General features: G+C 44.1%; 1 protein-coding gene and 1 long non-coding RNA gene across 2 annotated transcripts; one reads left to right on the top strand and one right to left on the bottom strand.

Annotated features, from left to right (window-relative positions):
• The first annotated feature begins 802 nt into the window (after positions 1 to 802).
• On the top strand, positions 803 to 19,350 carry LOC132763180 (uncharacterized). The gene is made up of 5 exons (XM_067471625.1): positions 803 to 1,572; positions 13,781 to 13,967; positions 16,463 to 16,576; positions 17,353 to 17,438; positions 18,414 to 19,350. The coding sequence occupies exons 1-5, from the start codon at positions 889 to 891 to the stop codon at positions 18,504 to 18,506; spliced, it is 1,164 nt and encodes a 387-aa protein (XP_067327726.1). The 5' UTR covers positions 803 to 888; the 3' UTR covers positions 18,507 to 19,350.
• LOC137097633 (uncharacterized) lies at positions 4,664 to 10,112 on the bottom strand. Its single transcript, XR_010910316.1, has 2 exons — positions 6,820 to 10,112; positions 4,664 to 5,768 (listed from the first exon to the last, which is right to left on the bottom strand). It is a non-coding gene; the product is annotated as an uncharacterized lncRNA (long non-coding RNA).
• Positions 19,351 to 21,326: the final 1,976 nt, after the last annotated feature.

Genomic DNA, 21,326 nt, shown 5'->3' with positions numbered 1-21,326 from the left:
TTGTAGTTGCTGGGATTTATAGTTCACCTACAATAAAAGAAGGAGCCCCCGGTGGCGCAGTGGATTAAAGCGCTGAGCTGCTGAGCTTGTTGATCGGAAGGTCGCAGGTTCGATTCCGGGGAGCGGCGTGAGCTTCCGCTGTCAGCCCTAGCTTCTGCCAACCTAGCAGTTCGAAAACATGCAAATGTGAGTAGATCAATAGGTACCGCTCCAGCGGGAAGGTAACAGCGCTCCATGCAGTCATGCTGGCCACATGACCTTGGAGGTGTCTACGGACAACGCTGGCTCTTTGGCTTAGAAATGGAGATGAGCACCACACCCCAGAGTCAGACATGACTGGACTTAATGTCAGGGGACTACCTTTACCTTTACCTACAATAAAAGAGCATTCTGAACCACCCCCACCACCCCATGATAGAATTGGGCCAAACTTTCCACACAAAATCCCCATGACCAACAGTACATTACACTGAACTTTGGAGAAAATATTAAACACTGCAGTCGCCCCCCCCCCCCCAGTCGACAAATGGAATGTCCCATAAGAGGAAGAGAACGAGCCTAGCCATAAGGGCGATGGATTGGGTCATACCATTTCTCTCAGTTGGGGGGAGGGAAGGGGGAGAAAATATTAAACACTGCCGCTGCCCCCCCAGCCGAGAAATGGAATGTCCCATAAGAGGAAGAGAACGAGCCTAGCCATAAGGGCGATAGATTGGGTCGTACCATTTCTCTCAGTGGAGGGGGAGGAAAGGAGGAGCTTCCTCAGGGTTTCCCTTAGAAACGCTTTCGCTTCACCCGCTTCGGTCTCATTGGCCCAGGTCGGACCAATGAGACCGAAGCGGGTGAAGCAAAAAGCGTGACTGAGGGAAACCGTCGCATTGAGGGAAAATGGAGAGTCCGGCGAGGGAGGCGTTGCAAGGCCCAAACCCTTCTCCTTCTCCTCCTCCTTCGGGGTCGTTTTTCCCGGCGACTCCGAGCCTCCAGTACCGGAGCGTCTTCTCCGAGGAGTGCGAGGCGCTGGCTCTGAGGGTGGCGGAAGCGGCGAGGCCTACTCCTCCGCCTTTTGGGCCTCTCCGGCTTCCGTCCACTATTGAGGCCGAGACGCTGACGCCGCTGTGGACTGACTCAATCCTGAACGAGACCTTCACGCAGACGCCGGCGCCGCCGCCTCCTCCCTCGAGCCCCAACCGCACCTTTTGCTGCGAAGGGAATAATGCCTCGGCCTTGGAGGCTACTTACTCAATCTGCGGCGAGGCTTCGGCCCGCTCCTCTGGGCTCTACCGCACTTTCGAAGAGGAGGCCGCGCCCCTGGTCACCTCCACGCCGGCCCCGCTGGGGGAAGAGATGAACGCGAGGGCGGGGATTGGGAGAGGCCTCCTCTCGGAAGAAGGAGGATGCTCCCAGGGGGGGGCGAGCACGAAGAAGAGGCGCCTCTCCCCCGGAAGTAGGTCTCCAGGCTGCCCAGCACCGAAGAAAACAGCCCTCCGAGGGAAAGGCGCCCCAGGGAAGGCCTCAGGAGGAAAGCCCAAGGAGAAGGAAGCCGCCGGAGTCGCCAGGCCCAACCTGGGCAAGGTGAGAAGGGAAAGGATGGAGCTTATATTTATTTATTACTAGCTGTCCCCTAGTAATACTCTCACCCAACCTTTTTAACGTGTATGCAGAACACATCATGCGAGGATGTGCGGGGCTGGATGAATGCAAAGCTGGGGTGAAAATTGGTGGGAGAAACATTAACAACCTCAGATATGCAGATGACACCACTTTGATGCCAAAAGCGAGGAGGAGCTGAGGAGCCTTCTAATCAAGGTGAAAGAAGAAAGCACAAAAGCCAGGTTGCAGCTAAACAACAAAAAAAAACCAAGATTATGGCAACAAGAATGATTGACAACTGGGAAATAGAGGGAGAAAATGTGGAGGCCGTGACAGACTTTGTATTTCTAGGTGCAAAGATTACTGCAGATGCAGACTGTGGCCAGGAAATCAGGAGACGCTTCCTTCTTGGGAGGAGAGCAATGTCCAGTCTCGATAAAATAGTAAAGAGTAGAGACATCAGACTGGCAACAAAGATCCGCCTAGTCAAAGCCATGGTATTCCCCGTAGTCACCTACGGATGTGAGAGCTGGACCTTAGGGAAAGCTGAGCGAAGGAAGAGAGATGCTTTTGAGCTGTGGTGTTGGAGGAAAGTTCTGAGAGTGCCTTGGACTGCGAGAAGATCCAACCAGTCCATCCTCCAGGAAATAAAGCCCGACTGCTCACTGGAGGGAAGGAGAGTAGAGACAAAGTTGAAGTACTTTGGCCACATCATGAGGAGACAGCAAAGCCTAGAGAAGACAATGATGCTGGGGAAAGTGGAAGGCAAAAGGAAGAGGGGCCGACCAAGGGCAAGATGGATGGATGGCATCCTTGAAGTGACTGGACTGACCTTGAGGGAGCTGGGGGTAGTAACGGCCGACAGGGAGCTCTGGCATGAGCTAGTCCATGAGGTCACGAAGAGTCTGAGACGATTGAACGAATGAACAACAACAAGGTTTTTTTGGGCTGTAGGGCCATGTTCTAGAGGCATTTCTCCTGACGTTTCACCTGCATCTATGGCAAGCATCCTCAGAGGTAGTGAGGTCTGTTGGAAATAGGAAAATGGGTTTATATATCTGTGGAATGGCTGGGGTGGGGCAAAGAGCTCTTCTCTGCTGAAGCTAGGTGTGAATGTTTCAGCTGACCACCTTCATTAACATTTGAAGGCCTGGCTGAGCCTGGGAAAATGTTCTATTGAGAGGTGTTAAGATGTGCCTGGTTGTTTCCTCTCTGTTATTTTGCTGTTGTAATTTTAGAGTTTTTTAATACTGGTAGCCAGATTTTGTTCATTTTCATGGTTTCCTCCTTTCTGTTGAAATTGTCCACATGCTTGTGGATTTCAATGTCTTCTCTGTGTACTCTGACATGGTGGTTGTTGGTGTGGTCCAGCATTTCTGTATTCTGAAATAATATGCTGTGTCCAGGCTGGTTCATCAGGTGCTCTGCTATGACTGACTTCTCTGGTTGAAGTATATATTTATTTATTACTAGCTGTCCCCTGCCACGCATTGCTGTGACCCAGTCTGTTGATCTGGGAAATAAAGAAATGAGAAAGTGTTGGTTTCTAATATATGTAATGTTTTTATGCTTGTGGGTAAACCGTATTTCTTGCTGTTTCTTTGTCAGTGTTGATGTGGAGATGGTCTGGTTTGCCTACTCTGGAACATGCAACATATCATTGTCCTTCTTTAAGGGTCTCTTTCAAATCTATTATTTATTATTTATTTACTGTGCTTATATCCCGCTGTTCTCAGCCCGGGGGCGACTCACAGCGGTGTACAACATAGAGAGGACAGGGTGCAAATTACAAGACACAATCTAAAATCAATCTAGCAATAACAAAAACATCATCATCAATAACATCAACAAAATCAATATCAATAATACAAAAAGCCATTCGCATCGCCTCATCGTTAAACCACAATCCAGTATCATTTTCCGTTGTTCCATTCCTGTCGTCACTACCAATTATTGCACTTCTTGTTCGAACGCCTTCTTGAACAGCCATGTCTTTAATTTCCTGCGGAATATCATCAGGGAAGGAGCCAGTCTGATGTCCACGGGAAGGGTGTTCCACAGCCGAGGAGCCACCACCGAGAAGGCCCTGTCTCTCGTCCCCGCCAGGCGTGCCTGTGGGGCAGGCGGGATCGAGAGCAGGGCCTCCCCGGACGATCTCAAAGTCCTCGTGGGCTCGTAGGCCAAGATGCGGTCAGATAGGTATCTTGGGCCGGAACCAAGGGCTTTATAGGCCAATGCCAGCACCTTGAATTGAGCCCGGTAGCAAATCGGCAGCCAATGGAGCCGGTACAACAAGGGCGTTGTATGCTTCCTGCGTCCCGCTCCTGTTAGTAACATCTATGACACTATATCTTTGTGTGTGAATAATTATCTATCTATCTCTCTCTCTCTATGGCTGGATGGCTCTTTGTCAGGAGGACTTTGATTATGTTTTCTTGCCCTGATGAAGGGAGTTGTACTGGATGGCCTTAAGTATTTTCCATTGGTCAGGGGGGTTCTGTGTGGGAAGTTTGCCCCAATTCTGTCGTTCATGGGGTTCAGAACGCTCTTTGATTGTAAGTGAACTGTGAATCCCAGTGACTACAACTCCCAAATATCAAGGTCTATTTCCCCCAAACACCATCTGTGTTCATATTTGGGCGTATTGAGTGCTTGTGCCAAGTTTGGTCCAGATCCATCATTGTTTGAGACCACAGTTCTCTCTAGATGTAGGTGAATTACAACTCCCAAACTCAAGGTCAATGCCCACCAAACCCTTCCAGTATTTTCTGTTGGTCATGGGACTTCTGTGTGCCAAGTTTGCTTCAATTCCATCATTAGTGGAGTTCAGAATGCTCTTTGATTGTAGGTGAACTATAAATCCCAGAAACTACAACTCTCAAATGACAAAATCATAATTTTTTGAGTGATGGTCACTCCTTGTGTTGTGAGACATTTTGTTGCCAAATTTGGTGTGCTTTCGTTCATTGATTCTTTTGTTTTTAAGGTACTCATTATGCACAGAGTGTAGCAGCAGGTTTGTTACCCAGGATCAGATGAATGCAATCAGGAAGGAAGAGAAGGGAGACAGCAACAGATTCCAGGCTTTTTATTCAATCAGGCCTGATTGGGTGTTCAGAATACAATATCTGACACACACTGGAAGTCAGATTTGCTCCAGCATTTATAGCATGATTCTCAGGGTTACACATGCGCAGAAAAATCCTGACATTTACACAATCTAATCAACATCCGTTTGTCCTCGAGGAATCGCAGCCAAGAACATTTGTTGGCAAGATCCACTATTTTCCCTTCCATCAGCTGACTACATTCCCAGAGGACTTACATAATCTTTAGAATGAATCATCATTTCATATATTTCTCTTCATACATATGTCTTCATATATATCTCTTCAATTTATCCAAAACAAGCATTTTCCTTATTAATTCTCCTTAATTTCCCCCATAATACATTCACAATACATTCATAATATATTAGTTTTTTCAATTGCTCCATTTAAAAGGTGTATTTAATTGCCTGCTATTTACATCAACCAGACAGGAGGTGGCGCTGTTATACCATATCTTCAGATGTTCGCTTCTCCCTGGGTTAATAATCATTAACTTTGTACTTGGCCCCAACATTTTTGACCTTCCACAAATAGCTCCTGGCCTATTCAAATATTGACACAAGATTAGGTCCCTTCAGCCTCCTGTCCTTTATGCCATCTGTCGTTTTCTCTTCTACCAAAGATTCTACTTTCCTTCTCAGACAGGTAACCCCTCACTTCTCATTATTTTTCTTCATACAGCCACCACATTCCCCCCTTTTTGCGAGCGAATGTTCCACAGTAGCATCGCAAACTCAGGATGTCAGATCCTTATTTTAAAGCAAGAAAAGAATAACAATAATTTTAACACAATCAAACAGAATCATTTATCACAATTATTGAAGAATGTCCCATACACGTCGGCACTTCCACAGTGCTCCTCAATCTTCTGTCTGATTTATTTGACCAGCTTCCAGGTATGTGGTCAAAACCAGAGCCGTAGTCCTCTTTCTGGGTCTCATGGCGCTGTTGGTTTGACGGTATGAAGTCTCAGGAGATCTTTCTGTTCAGGAGTCGCAGTCCACTCAGGTGGTGCCTTTTTTATTCTGGTGTAATGGATCCAGGCTTTGATTCCTTCCACTTTGACAGCTGTGGGAGTTGAAAGCAAGACAGTAAAAGGCCCTTTCCATTTTGGTCTTAACGGTTCTAGTCTCCAATCCTTAATCAGCACTGAGTCCCCCGGGCGGAAGGAGTGTAAAGGAGTAGCTGGCCAAGGTGGTCTTAGTTCTTCAGTGTATTGTTGAAGTTGGGCTATGGCTAGCCCTAATGCTTGAACATCCCTTTTTAATGCTTGCTGTCCCAATTGATTAATATCTCCTTGAAGATGCCTCAATCCAAGGGGAGGTCTTCCATACATAAGTTCAAACGGGGACAGGCCCAAAAACTTAGTAGGAGTACATCTAATATGGAGCAAGGCTATAGGCAGTAACCTAGTCCATGGCAAGCGAGTCTCTTGACACATTTTTGATAATTTTCCTTTTAGAGTTTGATTCATCCTTTCTACTTTTCCTGAGCTCTGAGGTCGATATGCACAATGCAACTTCCATTTCGTCCCCAATAGTTGGACCAAGGACTGTAAGACTTCTGATACAAAAGCTGGTCCATTATCTGAACCAATGTGCAAAGGAATCCCATATCTTGGGATGATGTCTCTAAGAAGTGCCCTTGACACTTCAGCCGCCTTTTCAGTTCTAGTTGGATATGCTTCAGGCCATCCAGAATGAGTACATACAAACACAAGCAAATACTTATGAGGCCCACACTTTGGCATTTCAGTGAAATCTACTACTAAAGATTCAAAAGGTGTATTTCCTTGATATTGAACCCCTGGAGGTGGCAGTGGTCCTGTTCTGGGGTTATTTTCAGCACAAATATGACATCTGGCTGAGGCTATTCCTGTTAGGGCAGTGAGCCCATTTATGTAAAGTTGTCGTCCCATTAGTGAGGCCAAAGCTGTTTTTCCCATATGGGTTTCCTGGTGTGCCTCCTTAATCATTTCCCAAGCTATCTGTCTGGGTACAAACAGCCTCTGGTCAGGCAACACCAACCATCCATTTTTCCTTACAGCTTTCTCACGCTGGGCCCATTGTTCTTCCTCTGGAGTATATAACAAGTCATCTTTCCTTAACCAGTCTCTTACCTGCAAAGGGGCCATGACCGGCTCTTGTCCTCGTCCCTTCCGGGCCGCGGCCTTTGCGGTAGTGTCAGCATATCGGTTTCCAAAGGTCACAGGATCCTCGCCATATTGATGTCCTTTACAATGCATCACTGCTACTTTAGCAGGAATCCAGACAGCATCTAACAATCTCAGAATGGTCTCACTATGTCGTATTTCTTTCCCAGCAGAATTTAATAGACCCTTTTCTTTATATAAAGCTCCATGTGCATGCAGAGTAGTAAATGCATATTTTGAATCTGTATAAATGTTGACTGTTTTTCCTTCTGACAATTCAAGAGCTCTAATTAGGGCTATCAGTTCTGCCTTTTGAGCTGAGGTGTTTAGAGGAAGTGGTTCTGCTTCCCACACAGTGGTTGCAGTTACTACAGCATATCCAGCATACCTTTGTCCATTTTCAACAAAACTGCTTCCATCTGTAAAAAGAGTAGCATCCGCCTTAGGCCAAGGTTGATCTTTTAGGTCAGGCCTACTGGAATATATCTCATCCATAGTTTCCAAACAATTATGTTGAAGTAATTCTCCTTCAATAGGCAGGAGTGAAGCAGGATTTAATGTACTGCAAACCTGTAACTTGATTCGAGGGTTCTCACATAACAAGGTCTGATATTTCAACATACGGCTATTTGTGAACCAATAATGTCCTCTATATTCCATAATAGCTGTTACTGAGTGAGGAACCATAACTACCAATTCTTGTCCTAAAGTCAACTTATCAGCTTCTTGAGTCAGCAAGGCCGTAGCAGCTACAGCACGCAGACAAGATGGCCAACCCTTTGCTACCTTGTCTATTTGTTTGGACAAGTAGGCTACTGGTCTTGCCCATGTTCCTAGTAGCTGGGTAAGCACCCCCACTGCTATTCCATCTCGTTCACCAACATAAAGGGTAAATGGCTTCTCCAAATCTGGCAGGCCCAATGCAGGTGCTTGCACCAGAGCTTGTTTTAACTGGGCAAATGCTTGGGCGCATTCGGGGGTCCAATTAAATGGTTCCTTTTCACCCCCCTTTGTAGCTTCATAAAGAGGTCTTGCCATGATAGCAAAGTTCGGTATCCAAATTCTGCAAAACCCCGCACTCCCCAAGAATTCTCGCACTTGACGCCTACTGGTGGGGGTGGGGATGGCACAAACTGCTTGTTTCCTTTCAATTTCTAATTGTCTCTTTCCTTGTGACACACGAAAACCCAAATATTTGACATCAGTTTTACACAGCTGGGCCTTCTTTTTAGAAACCTTGTATCCTTTTTCATAAAGTAGATGTAATAGTTCCTTAGTCGCCCTGTAACACTCTTCTTGTGACGTGGCTGCCAAAAGAAGATCATCCACATATTGTAAAAGCACCCTATTTTTAGGGTCAGATGGGAACCCTTGTAAATCCTGAGCCAATGCAGTTCCAAATATCGTCGGGCTGTTCTTAAAACCTTGAGGCAAACGAGTCCAAGTATATTGGACTTTTGCTCCGGTTGTAGGGTTTTCCCATTGAAAAGCAAAAATGGGCTGACTATTGGTTTCAAGGCGTATACAAAAAAATGCATCTTTCAAATCCAGGACTGTAAAATGGGTAGCAGCTGCTGGTATTAAACTTAAAAGTACATATGGATTGGGCACTACAGGATGTATGGTCACTGTAACTTGATTTATAGCTCTTAAATCCTGCACCGGACGAAAGTCTTGTGTTCCTGGCTTTTGTAATGGTAAAAGAGGGGTGTTCCAAGGAGACCTACATTCTCTTAGGATCCCATATTCAAGTAACTTGCTCAGATGCAAATTGATCCCTTCTACAGCTTTTCGAGGTATGGGATATTGTCGAATAGCCACAGGTCCCATCCCTGGTTTTACTTCTATCTGTACAGGTGGAACACACCGGGCCAAGCCAGGTGGATTGTCTTCTGCCCATACACCTGGAACTCCATATCTCTTCCATTCTTCAGTACTTTCCTCACAAACAGTAAATATTCTCCATTCCTCTGACATAGGACAAATCAAAGTATAAAGTCCCTTTCTAACAGTCATTTCCATTGTCCCATTGTCTTCAAATGCTAATATTGCTCTCATTTTGCAAAGCAAATCTCTTCCTAATAAAGAGATTGGGCATTCAGGTATATATAAGAATTCATGCATCACTTGTTGGTTTGCTAAATCACATTTTCTGCTTTGTAACATAGGATAACTTTGTCTTTGACCGGTGGCTCCAACCACATTAAGTTCTAGTCCATTTTCAGGGGCCACTGGCTTGGTTACCACAGAGTGGTCAGCTCCCGTATCTACTAGAAAAGTCATTTCCTGGCCCTCAACATTCATTTTGACCAGTGGCTCCCCCGGGCCTAGGCATAAGGGGGCCGGTCTGTCCTATTCCGTCCAGTCTTCTCCTAATCCAACCATCCCAACAAATTCTTCTTCTCTTTTTTCTCCATATCTAGCCCCAGGAACCAGGTTAGCATATCCCCCTTGGTGGCCTCCTCCCCGGCCTCTTCCTCTCCAATGTCCTCTCTGGGATGGCATTCCCCTTTGTATTCCTACCGTTCCTTGAGCAGATGGGCACTCGTTCTTCCAATGACCTTCTTGACGACAAATGGCACACTGGTGTCTTCCCAGGGGCATCCCTCGTCCTCCTCTTCTTTCCTTCTGCCACATTCCTCTTTTCCTTCTGTTTCCACTTTCAGATTCTTTCAATTTATCTCTTTCATCTAGAAGGTTCAAAAAAATCTTATGATCCTCCTCTCTTATTTTCTTTCTCTCTCTTTTTTCTGCTTCGTCCCTATGGATGAATACTTTGGTAGCTATTTCAATTAACTGGGACAGATTCATCCCTGCAAACCCATCTTGCTTCTGCAACTTTCTACGGATGTCTGGGGCTGATTGAGTAACAAATGAAGTATTTAATAATGCAGATCCATCTTTTGATTCAGGATCATAGGGACTATACTTTCGGTAAGCTTCCAATAATCTCTCTAAATAAGCACCTGGACTTTCATCTTTTCCTTGCATTACTTCCTGTATCTTCTTGAGGTTGATCACCTTTTGGGGTCCCTTCTTCAAAGCTTCCATTAAAAATTCCCTGTATCTGACTATATATTCCATCTCTCGGCTTATATTAGGATCCCAGTTTGGATTTGTCAAAGGAAATGCCCCTGCAGCCCATTCAACGGGATTATAACTTGTCTTTTCAGCAGCATATATCTGTGCTAGTTGGGTTCCTTGATTAAGGATTCTTCTTCGCTCTTCAGATGTGAAGAGAGCCTGCAATAGCTGTTGGCAATCTGCCCAATCTGGCTGGTGGCTAGCCATTATTGTTTCACACAAATTTATAAGTGGCTGAGGGTTTTCAGTGTAAGGAGGATTATTAGACTTCCAATTTAACAAATCTGAAGTGGTAAAAGGCACATGCTGGTAAGTGGTTTTTGGAGTTAGGGTTAATTCTCCTTTGTTATCTATCTCTTGTACATATTGGACCATTGATCTTAAAGGCAATTGAAAAGCAATCTTTGGGTTTGGATTACTATGGCTTCTAGTTCTTCCAGCTATGGGACTATCTCGCAAAAATTCTTCTGTTATATTCTGAAGCCATCTGCTTGCAGATGCTAGATCTATTAAAGGTGACTTTTTAGATTCCCCAGGAGAGGTATCAGAAGCTTTTGGTGTGGTTAAAGAAGTTGCCTGAGGAACCAAAGTTGCCCTTTTATTGTCAATGGCTTTTAACTGTGGGTACATAGGAACATAAGGAGGAGGGTTACTCACTTCTTCCTCAGGACAAGGAAAAATTCCAAATCTTCTTTTCTTTTTATCTGCCTGAGGCTTTTTCAAATTAGTTAAAGCTACAAAAACAGCACATTCTTCATTTTGACATTTCTTTAACCATGCGGGCTGTGTAATGATAGCATTTTCCCATGCCTCTGCATATGGAAATTGATCCGGATGAACCTCTGCTGTTATTCTCACAACTGTTCTGATATCTTTTAAATCATAACTTCCTTCACCTGGCCACCCGGTATTAAATTGCACCCAGTCTAGTTCACAAAGAGATCTCAATTTCTGGGGGCTATTACATCCTGGTGTTTGAGTTAATTCCTTAAATTTTGAGAAATTCTCCACCATGCATTCAAGAGCAGTTAAAGACTTTTTACTTGGTATACCACCCATTTTCTATATTTTTCTCCTTTTTTTTCTTTTTAAAACAAAGTATTAAGCACAGAAAGCATAAAGAATGGAAAATACAGAAGCAAAGAAGCAACAACACAATATTTCATAAACCAAAATACACACACAAAACAACCTTATCACTTTCCCTTGAAAGTGTGTTCCTTTAACCTGTGAGTGCGATTTCTGTGCGAAAACGTCACTCGAGGGGTTTTCACTTGATTTCTGCAGTAATCACACAGTGAAATATTCCCCAGGTACTTCCCATGTACCTCCTTTTCCTGTTCCTTTAAGGCTAGCCTTTTCCTTTACCTGTGCCGTGGAATCAATATACCCCAGTCTCAATATACCCCAGTCTAAAGGGCAGGGAAGGCGAGGATCAGCCGGGTCGTTTCTTTCAATGGGTACCCGTTTCGCCCCTTCTGATCGTCGTCTTACCTGGCCCGCTGAGTGGTGGCAATCAAGTCCTCAAAAGACTTCGTTTCTGTTCCTTCACTGTTGATTCAGATCCCGGACGAGCCCCCATTTGTAGCAGCAGGTTTGTTACCCAGGATCAGATGAATGCAATCAGGAAGGAAGAGAAGGGAGACAGCAACAGATTCCAGGCTTTTTATTCAATCAGGCCTGATTGGGTGTTCAGAATACAATATCTGACACACACTGGAAGTCAGATTTGCTCCAGCATTTATAGCATGATTCTCAGGGTTACACATGCGCAGAAAAATCCTGACATTTACACAATCTAATCAACATCCGTTTGTCCTCGAGGAATCGCAGCCAAGAACATTTGTTGGCAAGATCCACTATTTTCCCTTCCATCAGCTGACTACATTCCCAGAGGACTTACATAATCTTTAGAATGAATCATCATTTCATATATTTCTCTTCATACATATGTCTTCATATATATCTCTTCAATTTATCCAAAACAAGCATTTTCATTATTAATTCTCCTTAATTTCCCCCATAATACATTCACAATACATTCATAATATATTAGTTTTTTCAATTGCTCCATTTAAAAGGTGTATTTAATTGCCTGCTATTTACATCAACCAGACAGGAGGTGGCGCTGTTATACCATATCTTCAGATGTTCGCTTCTCCCTGGGTTAATAATCATTAACTTTGTACTTGGCCCCAACATTTTTGACCTTCCACAAATAGCTCCTGGCCTATTCAAATATTGACACAAGATTAGGTCCCTTCAGCCTCCTGTCCTTTATGCCATCTGTCGTTTTCTCTTCTACCAAAGATTCTACTTTCCTTCTCAGACAGGTAACCCCTCACTTCTCATTATTTTTCTTCATACAGCCACCACAAGAGCATATATATATATATATATATATATATATATATACACACACACACACACACACACACACACACATACATACATACACACACTAGCTTGGGGACCCGGCGGTGCCCGGGTTATTTGAGAAGGCATTGTTTGTTTTGTGAAGTTTGGTAATATCAGTTTGGTAATGTGTAATGCTATTTATTTTTTAAAAAAACAGTCTTTTTTTGTTTTTAATGAATGCTCCCATTAGGAAATGCATAAGGATGTGGGTGAACTACAATTTCTGGAATTGTGGGTCAGTCATTCCCAAACCCTGCCATTACTTAAAGTTGTGTTCTTTATTCCATACTAGCTTGGGGACCCGGTGGTTGCTGGGTTATTTGAGAAAAGCATTATTTGTTTTGCGAAGTTTGGTAATATCAGTTTAATATTGTGTAATGCTATGTATTAGAAAAAGCCAATCTTTCCCTTTTTTTTTTAATGCTCCCATTAGAAAATGGGATAAGGATGTGGGTGAACTACAATTCCCAGAATTGTGGGCCAATCCTTCCCAAACCCTGCCATTATTCAAAGTTGGCCATGTTGGGTCTGTGTGCCAAATTTGGTCGAGATCCAATATTAGCTGGGTTCAGTGATATCTAGATAAGAGACAATTACAACTCCCAGATTCCCAGGGCAATCACGCCCAAACTCTGCCAGTATGCAGAGTTGGCCACTTTGGTGCTGTGTGCCAAGTTTGGTCCAGATCCATTGTTGTTTGGGTTCAGTGCTCTCTGGATAAGGGTGAACTACAACTCCCTGATTCCCAGGGCAGTCACCCACAAACCCCTCCAGTCACAAGTGAGAGTGGCGGGGACGAGGGACACAGCCTTCTCAGTGGTGGCCCCTCGCCTGTGGAATGCGCTCCCCGGGGAAATTAGGTCATCACCATCTTTCAGAAGGAAGCTAAAGACCTGGATATGGGACCAAACCTTTGGATAAGCTGGCAGATGCATAAAAGACAATGACGACCAGAGTAGGAAAGGAGAATGACAATGCTGGATGGATTATTGATTTATGAATTGACGAACGTTGACCGCAAGATGATTTTATTGCTGCTGTTGTTTTAATTTGACTGTTTTAACTGCCGTCGTTATACTGTAAATTGTATATTGTATTTTGTGAATTGTTGAGCATCGAATTGTGCCTTTTGTAAGCCGCCCTGAGTCCCCCCTAGGGGGTTGAGAAGGGCAGGGTAGAAGCACTCCTAATAATAATAATAAAAAGTAGGTAGGCAGCGTTTGCAGACACCTGGGTAGATAGGATACTTAAATAATATATTTAAAGGGAGCAAAATCACCCTTCAAAATCTCACTGAAGTGTTTGTTGTTCCCGATAGATGTTTCAGTTGATTTTGCCATAAGGCAACCCTCTCAAAGGATGTTTGCTGAGTAGATGCACTCTTCTACTTCAAAGTTGTTTAATGCTTGGTTCTTTTGCTTAACAGAAGCAACTACCTTCTGGAATGAAGACTGGTTTAGCAGAAGTGCCCCAGGAGAAGAAATCTGCCCTGTCGGCTCAGCTGCATTCACATCTTGCCAGAAAGCCTCCGTTGGGTAGTTCAGTGGCCCATCAGGTTCCAAAGCTTCAGGAGGAGAACAAGCCTTCCAGAACCAAGCTCCCGGTTCCTGCAGGTTAGCTGGCTGAACTTGTGGGTGGGTTTGGGCTGGAAACAGAATTGGAATGGGCCCCACATCCCTGCTCAGTGCAGGATCTCCAGTTAAACCATCACCAGCAAGTTGTTGTCCAGTCCACTCCCTTTCTGAAAACATCCAGAAGTGAAGACCCTCCACTTCTCTAGGCAATTGGTTCCATTGCTGAACCACTCTTGCTGTCAAGAAGATCCTTGTACTGTTCGATCAAAATCTGTCTAAAACCACTAAACCTGGTTTTATCCCAGGAGGCAACAGAGGGCAAGCCTGCACCCTTCTCTTTGTATTTAAGGCATTTAGAGAGTGTTATCAACTTATATGTGTTGTTCTCTAGTCGTGTTATTGTCCTCATTGCCCTTCTCTGAACTTCCTCCAAGCTGGATCCAATTTAGACTCCTTGTGACAAAAGCGTGAGACCTAAACTACAAAAAGAATATCACGCTTCTCCATAAGCTGCTTTTATTTAAGCGATAGCTCAGGTTGTACATCAAGACCTCTTCTTTAGTAGCCAAGTCTTTGTCAAGTGGCAAGACTAGGCTGCATGTAGGAGCAGGTTGAGGAAAGAGAGTAAAGGGCCTACGTATCAGAGGGTGGGAAGGAGGAAAGAACTGGGTGGAGTTTTCAAGGGCTTTACCTAAGCTCTTGGTAAGTGCAGTGACCTATTATTATGTTTATGTTTATTTGTACCCCACTTTTTTTCTCCATAAAGGAGACTCAGAGCAGCCTCGATCAGTATTACAAGTAGGAACCAATAGTTGCTTAGGCGATCCCTCGTTTTCCCTTTTTTAATTTTTTTTATTGTTTCATAGTGTTCTGGAACAGTTGTTCCAGGAGCTACAGATTTATTTGCTGTGTTTATATGTTTGTGTGCAAACCCATGCTTGGGATTTTGCAGCAGGGGGTTTCCTGTTATAATATGCATTTATAGGGTAAGCCACCTGCCAGTTATAGTTAGGATCCCTGGTCCCGCCCCCTTTTTGCCTTTTGGAGGGAAGGGGCCTATTTTCAGTCACAGAAAGGTTAGCCAATGTATAGGATGTGTTTACTTCCCTGTACAAAGGCTTCAACCTTTAAGAGCTCCAGGGAAAGAACACCAGGGAAGCATTCCCACAGCTTTAAGGGTCTCCGAAGAACTCCAGGGATTCCTTTTTACAGCCTTGGGAGTTTCCAGGAAGACAGCCAACTCTAAAGAACATCCATTGCCTGTCTGGTAGGTCCTCTCAGTGTTTCGAGAAGCAGTTCGGCCTGGCAGAGGAGCCCACACCAGCGGGGGTTGGATTTTAGTTAGCCTTGGGAGAAGTTAAAAAGGGGAATTTTCCTTTGAAGAAAGTTATGCGGACAAGTCCGAGAGAGCTGATACCTTATCAAGAAAGCTCTACAATTTCTGTTTGATTCATTAATAAAAGACTTTGTTGTACCTTTTAAGCCACTTGAAGATTCCTTCTGTAAAGGAAGCCTCTGAGAACTTTTCCTAGGGTCCCTGGCTTCCCGCTGGGTAAAGGTTACACATCCTATATCTAAAGTCAACTAGCTATAGGCCCAGCGGCGACAGAACACATAGTGTATGTAGAAAACATAAACTATGAACAAAAGGAAAAAATAAAGATAAGCAAAAAATTCACAAAAGAGTCAAAATTCAGTATACATTAAACATATGTACAATCAGATTTGGTTGTACATATGAGATCCCTTGTTTTCCGAGGGTGAGTGTCTTGCAGTGTTCTTGTGGGTCCGTATGTGGCTGTGGAGCCCTATTCTTGCTCTGCATCTTCTTCCGCAGTGAGGGCATTGGTTTCCAGGTGGAAGGCGGTCTCGGTCGGGGTTGGCTTGACACGCCTTCCTCTTGGCACGCTTCTCCCTTTCGCCCTCCATTCGTAGCTCTTCAAATTCTGCAGCACTGCTGGTCACAGCTGACCTCCAGCTGGAGCGCTCAAGGGCCAGGGTTTCCCAGTTCTCAGTGTCTATGCCAGAGTTTTTAAGGTTGGCTTTGAGCCCATCTTTAAATCTCTTCCTATCCACCAACATTCCGTTTTCCATTCTTGAGTTCAGAGTAGAGCAACTGCTTTGGGAGACAGTGGTCGGGCATCTGGACAACGTGGCCGGTCCAATGGAGTTGATGGCGGAGGACCATCGCTTCAATGCTGGTGGTCTGCTTCTTCCAGCACGCTGATGTTTGTCTGCTTGTCTTCCCAAGAGATTTGCAGGATTTTCTGGAGGCAGCGCTGATGGAATCGTTCCAGGAGTTGCATGTGACGTCTGTAGACAGTCCACGTCTCACAGGCATATAGCAGGGTTGTGAGGACAATAGCTCTATAAACAAGCACCTTGGTATCCCTAGGAACCAATATGTCCTCATTATATGTCTAGTTCAGAGCACTGTACTTTCATCGGCCATGTACTGGATGCAAAACAAAATGTTAGAGCTTTTAAGAAAAACACACACAAAAAAACAACAACATATGCTTCTGTTTTACTAGCTGGAGGCCCCAAGACAAGCAAGATGGGAGTCCAGAAACCTCCCAAAGAGAAAGAACTGAAGACGGAATCAAACCGGAAGCAACCCATAGCTAAGAGTTTGTCTCAAAGTGCAGGTGAGGTTAGAAGTCTTTAACTGCGGCATAGAATCATAATTCTGGCTCCAAGTTATATGATGATGACTGGGGAAGCAAGTATTAAAAGCAGAGACAATGTTGACAAATAGTGGGATATTAAATGCTCTGTAGTGCTCCTTTCTAATCCACTTTATTGCAGCGGTTCTTTAACTTTGAGAGCTAAGTCCTCTCCAGACAAGGTTGTTCCTCCAGCGCCACATCAGAGTGCCTTATTTCTTTCTGGATTACATTAGTCAGCTTTGCTAGGAATTGAAATGTATTCTGGCCTAGAAAATAGCCATTTGAGAGGCTTTATTTTCTGGTGCAGAGGTGACTTATCACCAGCAGAGGGAAGCAACAGTCTAAATAATCTTTCAAAGAGAATAGGAAGACCATTGAATATTGTGGCGCACTGCATGGTGTAGATCAAACCAGAAATTAATCTGTCAATAGCATACCCACCCCCCAATTTCCACAGCAGGATTTCTTTACAGAGGTACTCCTCACCAGGCAGCATTTCAAACTAAGCTAGTGGTTATTTTCCAATGGCCAAAGTCACACAAGGAATGCAAAATATGGAGGTGAGCAAAATAAATGGCTAGGATCAACTGATGTGTTTCATGACATCAGGGCGTACAGCTTGTGAATATGAATTAAGCACCTGAGATGTTGGGTAGTAGTGTCAAGCATATAGCATCTTTTGTGCAGCACAAATCCAGGCTGTGGGTCTCCATTTGTTGGGACCAAAGCTGAGAAATGACATATGTTGATTTCAGACCTGGATGGGAGACGTACAGGTGGAGCTTTGATGCCAGTGGGACAGATTCCCAGGGATGCTCCAGGGCATGCATCTTGCTTGCAGGTAAGACCAGGAAGAATTTATCATGGCAACTTTATAGAATCATAGAATAATAGAGTTGGAAGAGTCCACATGGGCCATCCAGTCCAACCCCCTGCCAAGAAGCAGGAAAACAAAGTACCCCTGACAGATGGCCAGACAGCCTCTCTTTAAAAGCTTTGAAGGAAGGAGGTTCCACCATACTCCGAGGCATAGAGTTCCACTGCTGAACCGCTCTTACAGCCAGGAAGTTCTTGCTAATATTCAGGTGGAATCTCCTTCAAATAATGAGAAAAAAAACCCAATATAAACAGAAAAATATATGTTCAGAAATAAGTGCATGATGCAGAACTCCTGGTATATTTTTGCTCAGCTTAGAGCAGCGTTTCTCAACCTGGGGGTAAGGACCCCTGGGGGGGGGGGGGTTGCAAAGGGGTTTCCGAGGGGTCGCCAAATCAGCTGGTTTCCCTCGACTCTGGAACTCTCCCTAAGGACATCAGGCAGGCCCCGTCGCTAGCAATCTTTAGGAAGAGCTTGAAAATGTGGTTGTTCCAGTGTGCCTTCCCAGAATAAGGAAACTCCTAGCATTATATCCCAACGCACTTTATCAGAGATCTAGGATATCTGCATGCCCACCCCCCTCCAAACACTCCATCTGGTCACGCCCAGCACTTTTTAATTTTAATTATTACATTTAGCCCTGCCATTGATTTTAATTGCGTCATTGTGTGTTGTTAATGTCATTGCTTTGTATTTTGAGTTATTTTGCTGTTGTTATTGTTTTTACTATTGTACTGTATTTGGGCTCGGCCTCTTGTAAGCAAGGGAAAGACAGTCAAGATCTTGGACCACACATTGGATTTTTGATTGGTTCCACTTCCCATGTTGGAGGTTTCGCATTGGTTCATAGCCTGCTTGGTGAGAAAACCAAGCTAGTTATACACAACCTTGTGAAATGGCAGAATACTTTGCTGACACAATCTTTCCACGCACCCTCAGTGTCAACGGCTGCTTCAGGAAAACCAGCTCCTGGCTGAAGAAATTCAGCACCTGAAGACCCTACTGGAAAGCTACCAGGGAACCTCTTCTTGAACATCTTACATTCAATGCCAGACCTTGTCCCTTGTGTTGTAGCACATACTGATGTGGGGACCTTGCCATCTCTTGCTGGGTTGTCTGTGCTAATTTTTTATTTCCTGCATTTGTACCCTGCCCTTCTCACCCCTGGGGGGGAGGGGGTTGAAGTCCAAAAGACCTGGAGGGAGGGCTGAAGATGGTCTACATCAGGCTTGAGCAAACTTCGGTCCTCCAGGTGTTTAGGACTTCAACTCCCACAATTCCTAACAGCTGGTAGTTGAAGTCCAAAACACCTGGAGGACCAAAGTTTGCCCATGCCTGCTTTATATGCACCTCAAGTGTGCATGGCTAAAGTGCTCACCTGTGCATTTATATTGGAAGATTTTGACTCATATATAGAAGATTCACTGGCGTACATCCCATAAATGCATGTTGAGCAATTCCTGCTATGTATATATTTTTAGTTAACACAAAAATTACAGGAGATATAGAAGGCCTTTTCCAAATAGCAATATTTTGCACATTAAACCTCAAAATGAAGCCCTTTTAATATTTGCACAACAATCATGAAGGCATATGCTGCCAAATGTCACTAGCCAGGTGATAGCCAGCATCTTTCATTCACATGTGCTGCTACTGAGTTTATGTATCGTAAACAGTATTTTTCTGAGTAAGTTAACAGAAAAGTGAAAGTTGTGTGGCACCTTCAAGACGAATGAAGTTTATTGTGATGTAAGGAATTTTTTATTGTGCGTTGAAACTTTATGAGATGTGTGAAGGTTTCTCCTGTAACTAACAATATTGTATATAAAAATGCTTTTAGAGAGATTTATTATTAAATGACAATTGGTAAAATTTCTTTTCTTTGTATTGTTTATGATGGTGTTTCATGTTCAAAAATTACCCTGAAGAAGGAACTTGATTCCTGAATATAGGACTACAGCCCTGTGTTGGCTTAATAGGGTATAGTAGGTCTGTATGCAGATGCATCCGAGGCCCAGCCATACAGTATCCTGAGCCCTGCAGAACCCTTTCTACACTGCCATATAATCCAGATTATCAAAGCAGATAATCAACAATATCTGCTTTGAACTGGATTATATGTCAGGATCACAGTATCAGCATGGGACTGGCTGCTTCGGTTCCCTGCCATAAAGAAGGGAGGTAAGGGGGAGGGAGGCTGGGTGCAGTTGAGGAAGGTAGTGTAAATAAGACATCTGTTTTTGTGAAGGAAATTGAAACTGTATTGTCGAAGGCTTTCATGGTTGGAATCACTAGGTTCTTGTGGGTTTTTTCGGGCTATATGGCCATGTTCTAGAGGCATTTTCTCCTGACACTTCACCTGCATCTGTGCTTGCCATAGATGCAGGTGAAGCGTCAGGAGAAAATGCCTCTAGAACATGGCCATATAGCCCGAAAAAACCCACAAGAACCTAGAAATTGAAACTGCAGTGAACAGACTGTGGGCACAGTGTTTGGCCACTAGAGGGCGGATGGGAGTTGGGACTAATATATACAGGTGGTTTGAGCAGGAAAACTTTAGAACTGTCTTTTTAGGATTGTGGAAAGAATAAACCACTTGTCTCCAACATTATCTTGTTGTGAGCTTGATGTTAATTCTTTAAGATTTTCCAGAGTCTGACATTATATTAGTCTACACTGGGGCCCCAGATGGCGCAGCGGGTTAAACTGCTGCACTGTTGAACTTGCTGACCAAAAGGTTGGCGGTTCAAATCCGGTGAGCGGAGTGAGCTTCCGCTGTTTGGCCCAGCTTCTGCCAACCGAACAGTTTATAAACATGGAAATGTGAGTAGGTCAATAGGTACTGCATCTATAGGAAGGTAATGACGCTCCATACAGTCATGATCTTGGAGGAGTCTACAGACAACATCAGCTCTTCAGCTTAGAAATGGAGATGAGCACCAACCCCCAGAATCGGACACAACTAGACTCAATGTCAGGGGAAAGCTTTACCTTTAAATGGGAAAACTTTAGAACTGTCTTTTTAGGATTGTGGAAAGAAGGAATAAACTACTTGTCTCCAGTAATTTATTGTTGTGAGCTTGATTTTAACTCCAAGATCTTCCAGAGTCTGACATTATATGAGTCTACATTGAGCCCCTTGGTGGCGCAATGGGTTAAACTGCTGAACTGTTAAACTTGCTGACCAAAAAGTTGGCGGTTCGAATCCAGTGAGCAGAGTGAGCTTCCGCTGTTTGGCCCTGCTTCTGCCAACCTAAGAGTTTAAAAACATGCAAATGTGAGTAGGTTGATAGGTACTGCTTCTACAGGAAGGTAACGACGCTCCATGCGGTCATGCTAGCTACATGACCTTGGAGGAGTCTATGGACAACACCAGCTCTTCATCTTAGAAATGGAGATGAGCACCAACCCCCAGAGTGGGACACAACTAGACTCAATGTCAGGGGAAAGCTTTACCTTTAAATGGGAAAACTTTAGAACTGTCTTTTTAGGATTGTGGAAAGAAGGAATACCACTTGTCTCCAGCAATTTATTGTTGTGAGCTTGATTTTAACTTCAACTTCTTCCAGAGTCTGACATTATATGAGTCTACACTGCCATAAAATCCAGGTAAAAGCAAATAATCTGGATTTTATATGGCAGTGTAGAAGTGGCCTCAGTTGCTGCACAGACTCTGATATCCCCCCCTCCTGGGAAAGCTTGATTCCACGACCCCTTCTATAATGAGTCTTCCTCCACAAATAACCTGCTTCTCTTTTATCTCGCCCGAGTTTTTAATTAGTTCTTTTAATCATTACATGTAGCCCACCCACGGGCTACATGTGTTTTGTGCTTATTGTAATTTTATATTGT

The sequence above is a fragment of the Anolis sagrei genome, chromosome 10 (assembly GCF_037176765.1).
Source record: "Anolis sagrei isolate rAnoSag1 chromosome 10, rAnoSag1.mat, whole genome shotgun sequence".
NCBI classification, from domain to species: domain Eukaryota; kingdom Metazoa; phylum Chordata; class Lepidosauria; order Squamata; family Dactyloidae; genus Anolis; species Anolis sagrei.
Note: the sequence above shows the minus strand (reverse complement) of the source record. Positions and strands in the feature narration are given on the sequence as shown.

Excerpts from the sequence above, each read along its gene's own strand:
- LOC132763180 (XM_067471625.1), top strand. The coding sequence starts at position 889 with ATGGAGAGTCCGGCGAGGGAGGCGTTGCAAGGCCCAAACCCTTCTCCT. Across the intron at positions 1,573-13,780 it reads CCAGGCCCAACCTGGGCAAG|AAGCAACTACCTTCTGGAAT; the intron begins GTGAGAAGGGAA and ends TTTGCTTAACAG. Across the intron at positions 16,577-17,352 it reads GAGTTTGTCTCAAAGTGCAG|ACCTGGATGGGAGACGTACA; the intron begins GTGAGGTTAGAA and ends TGTTGATTTCAG.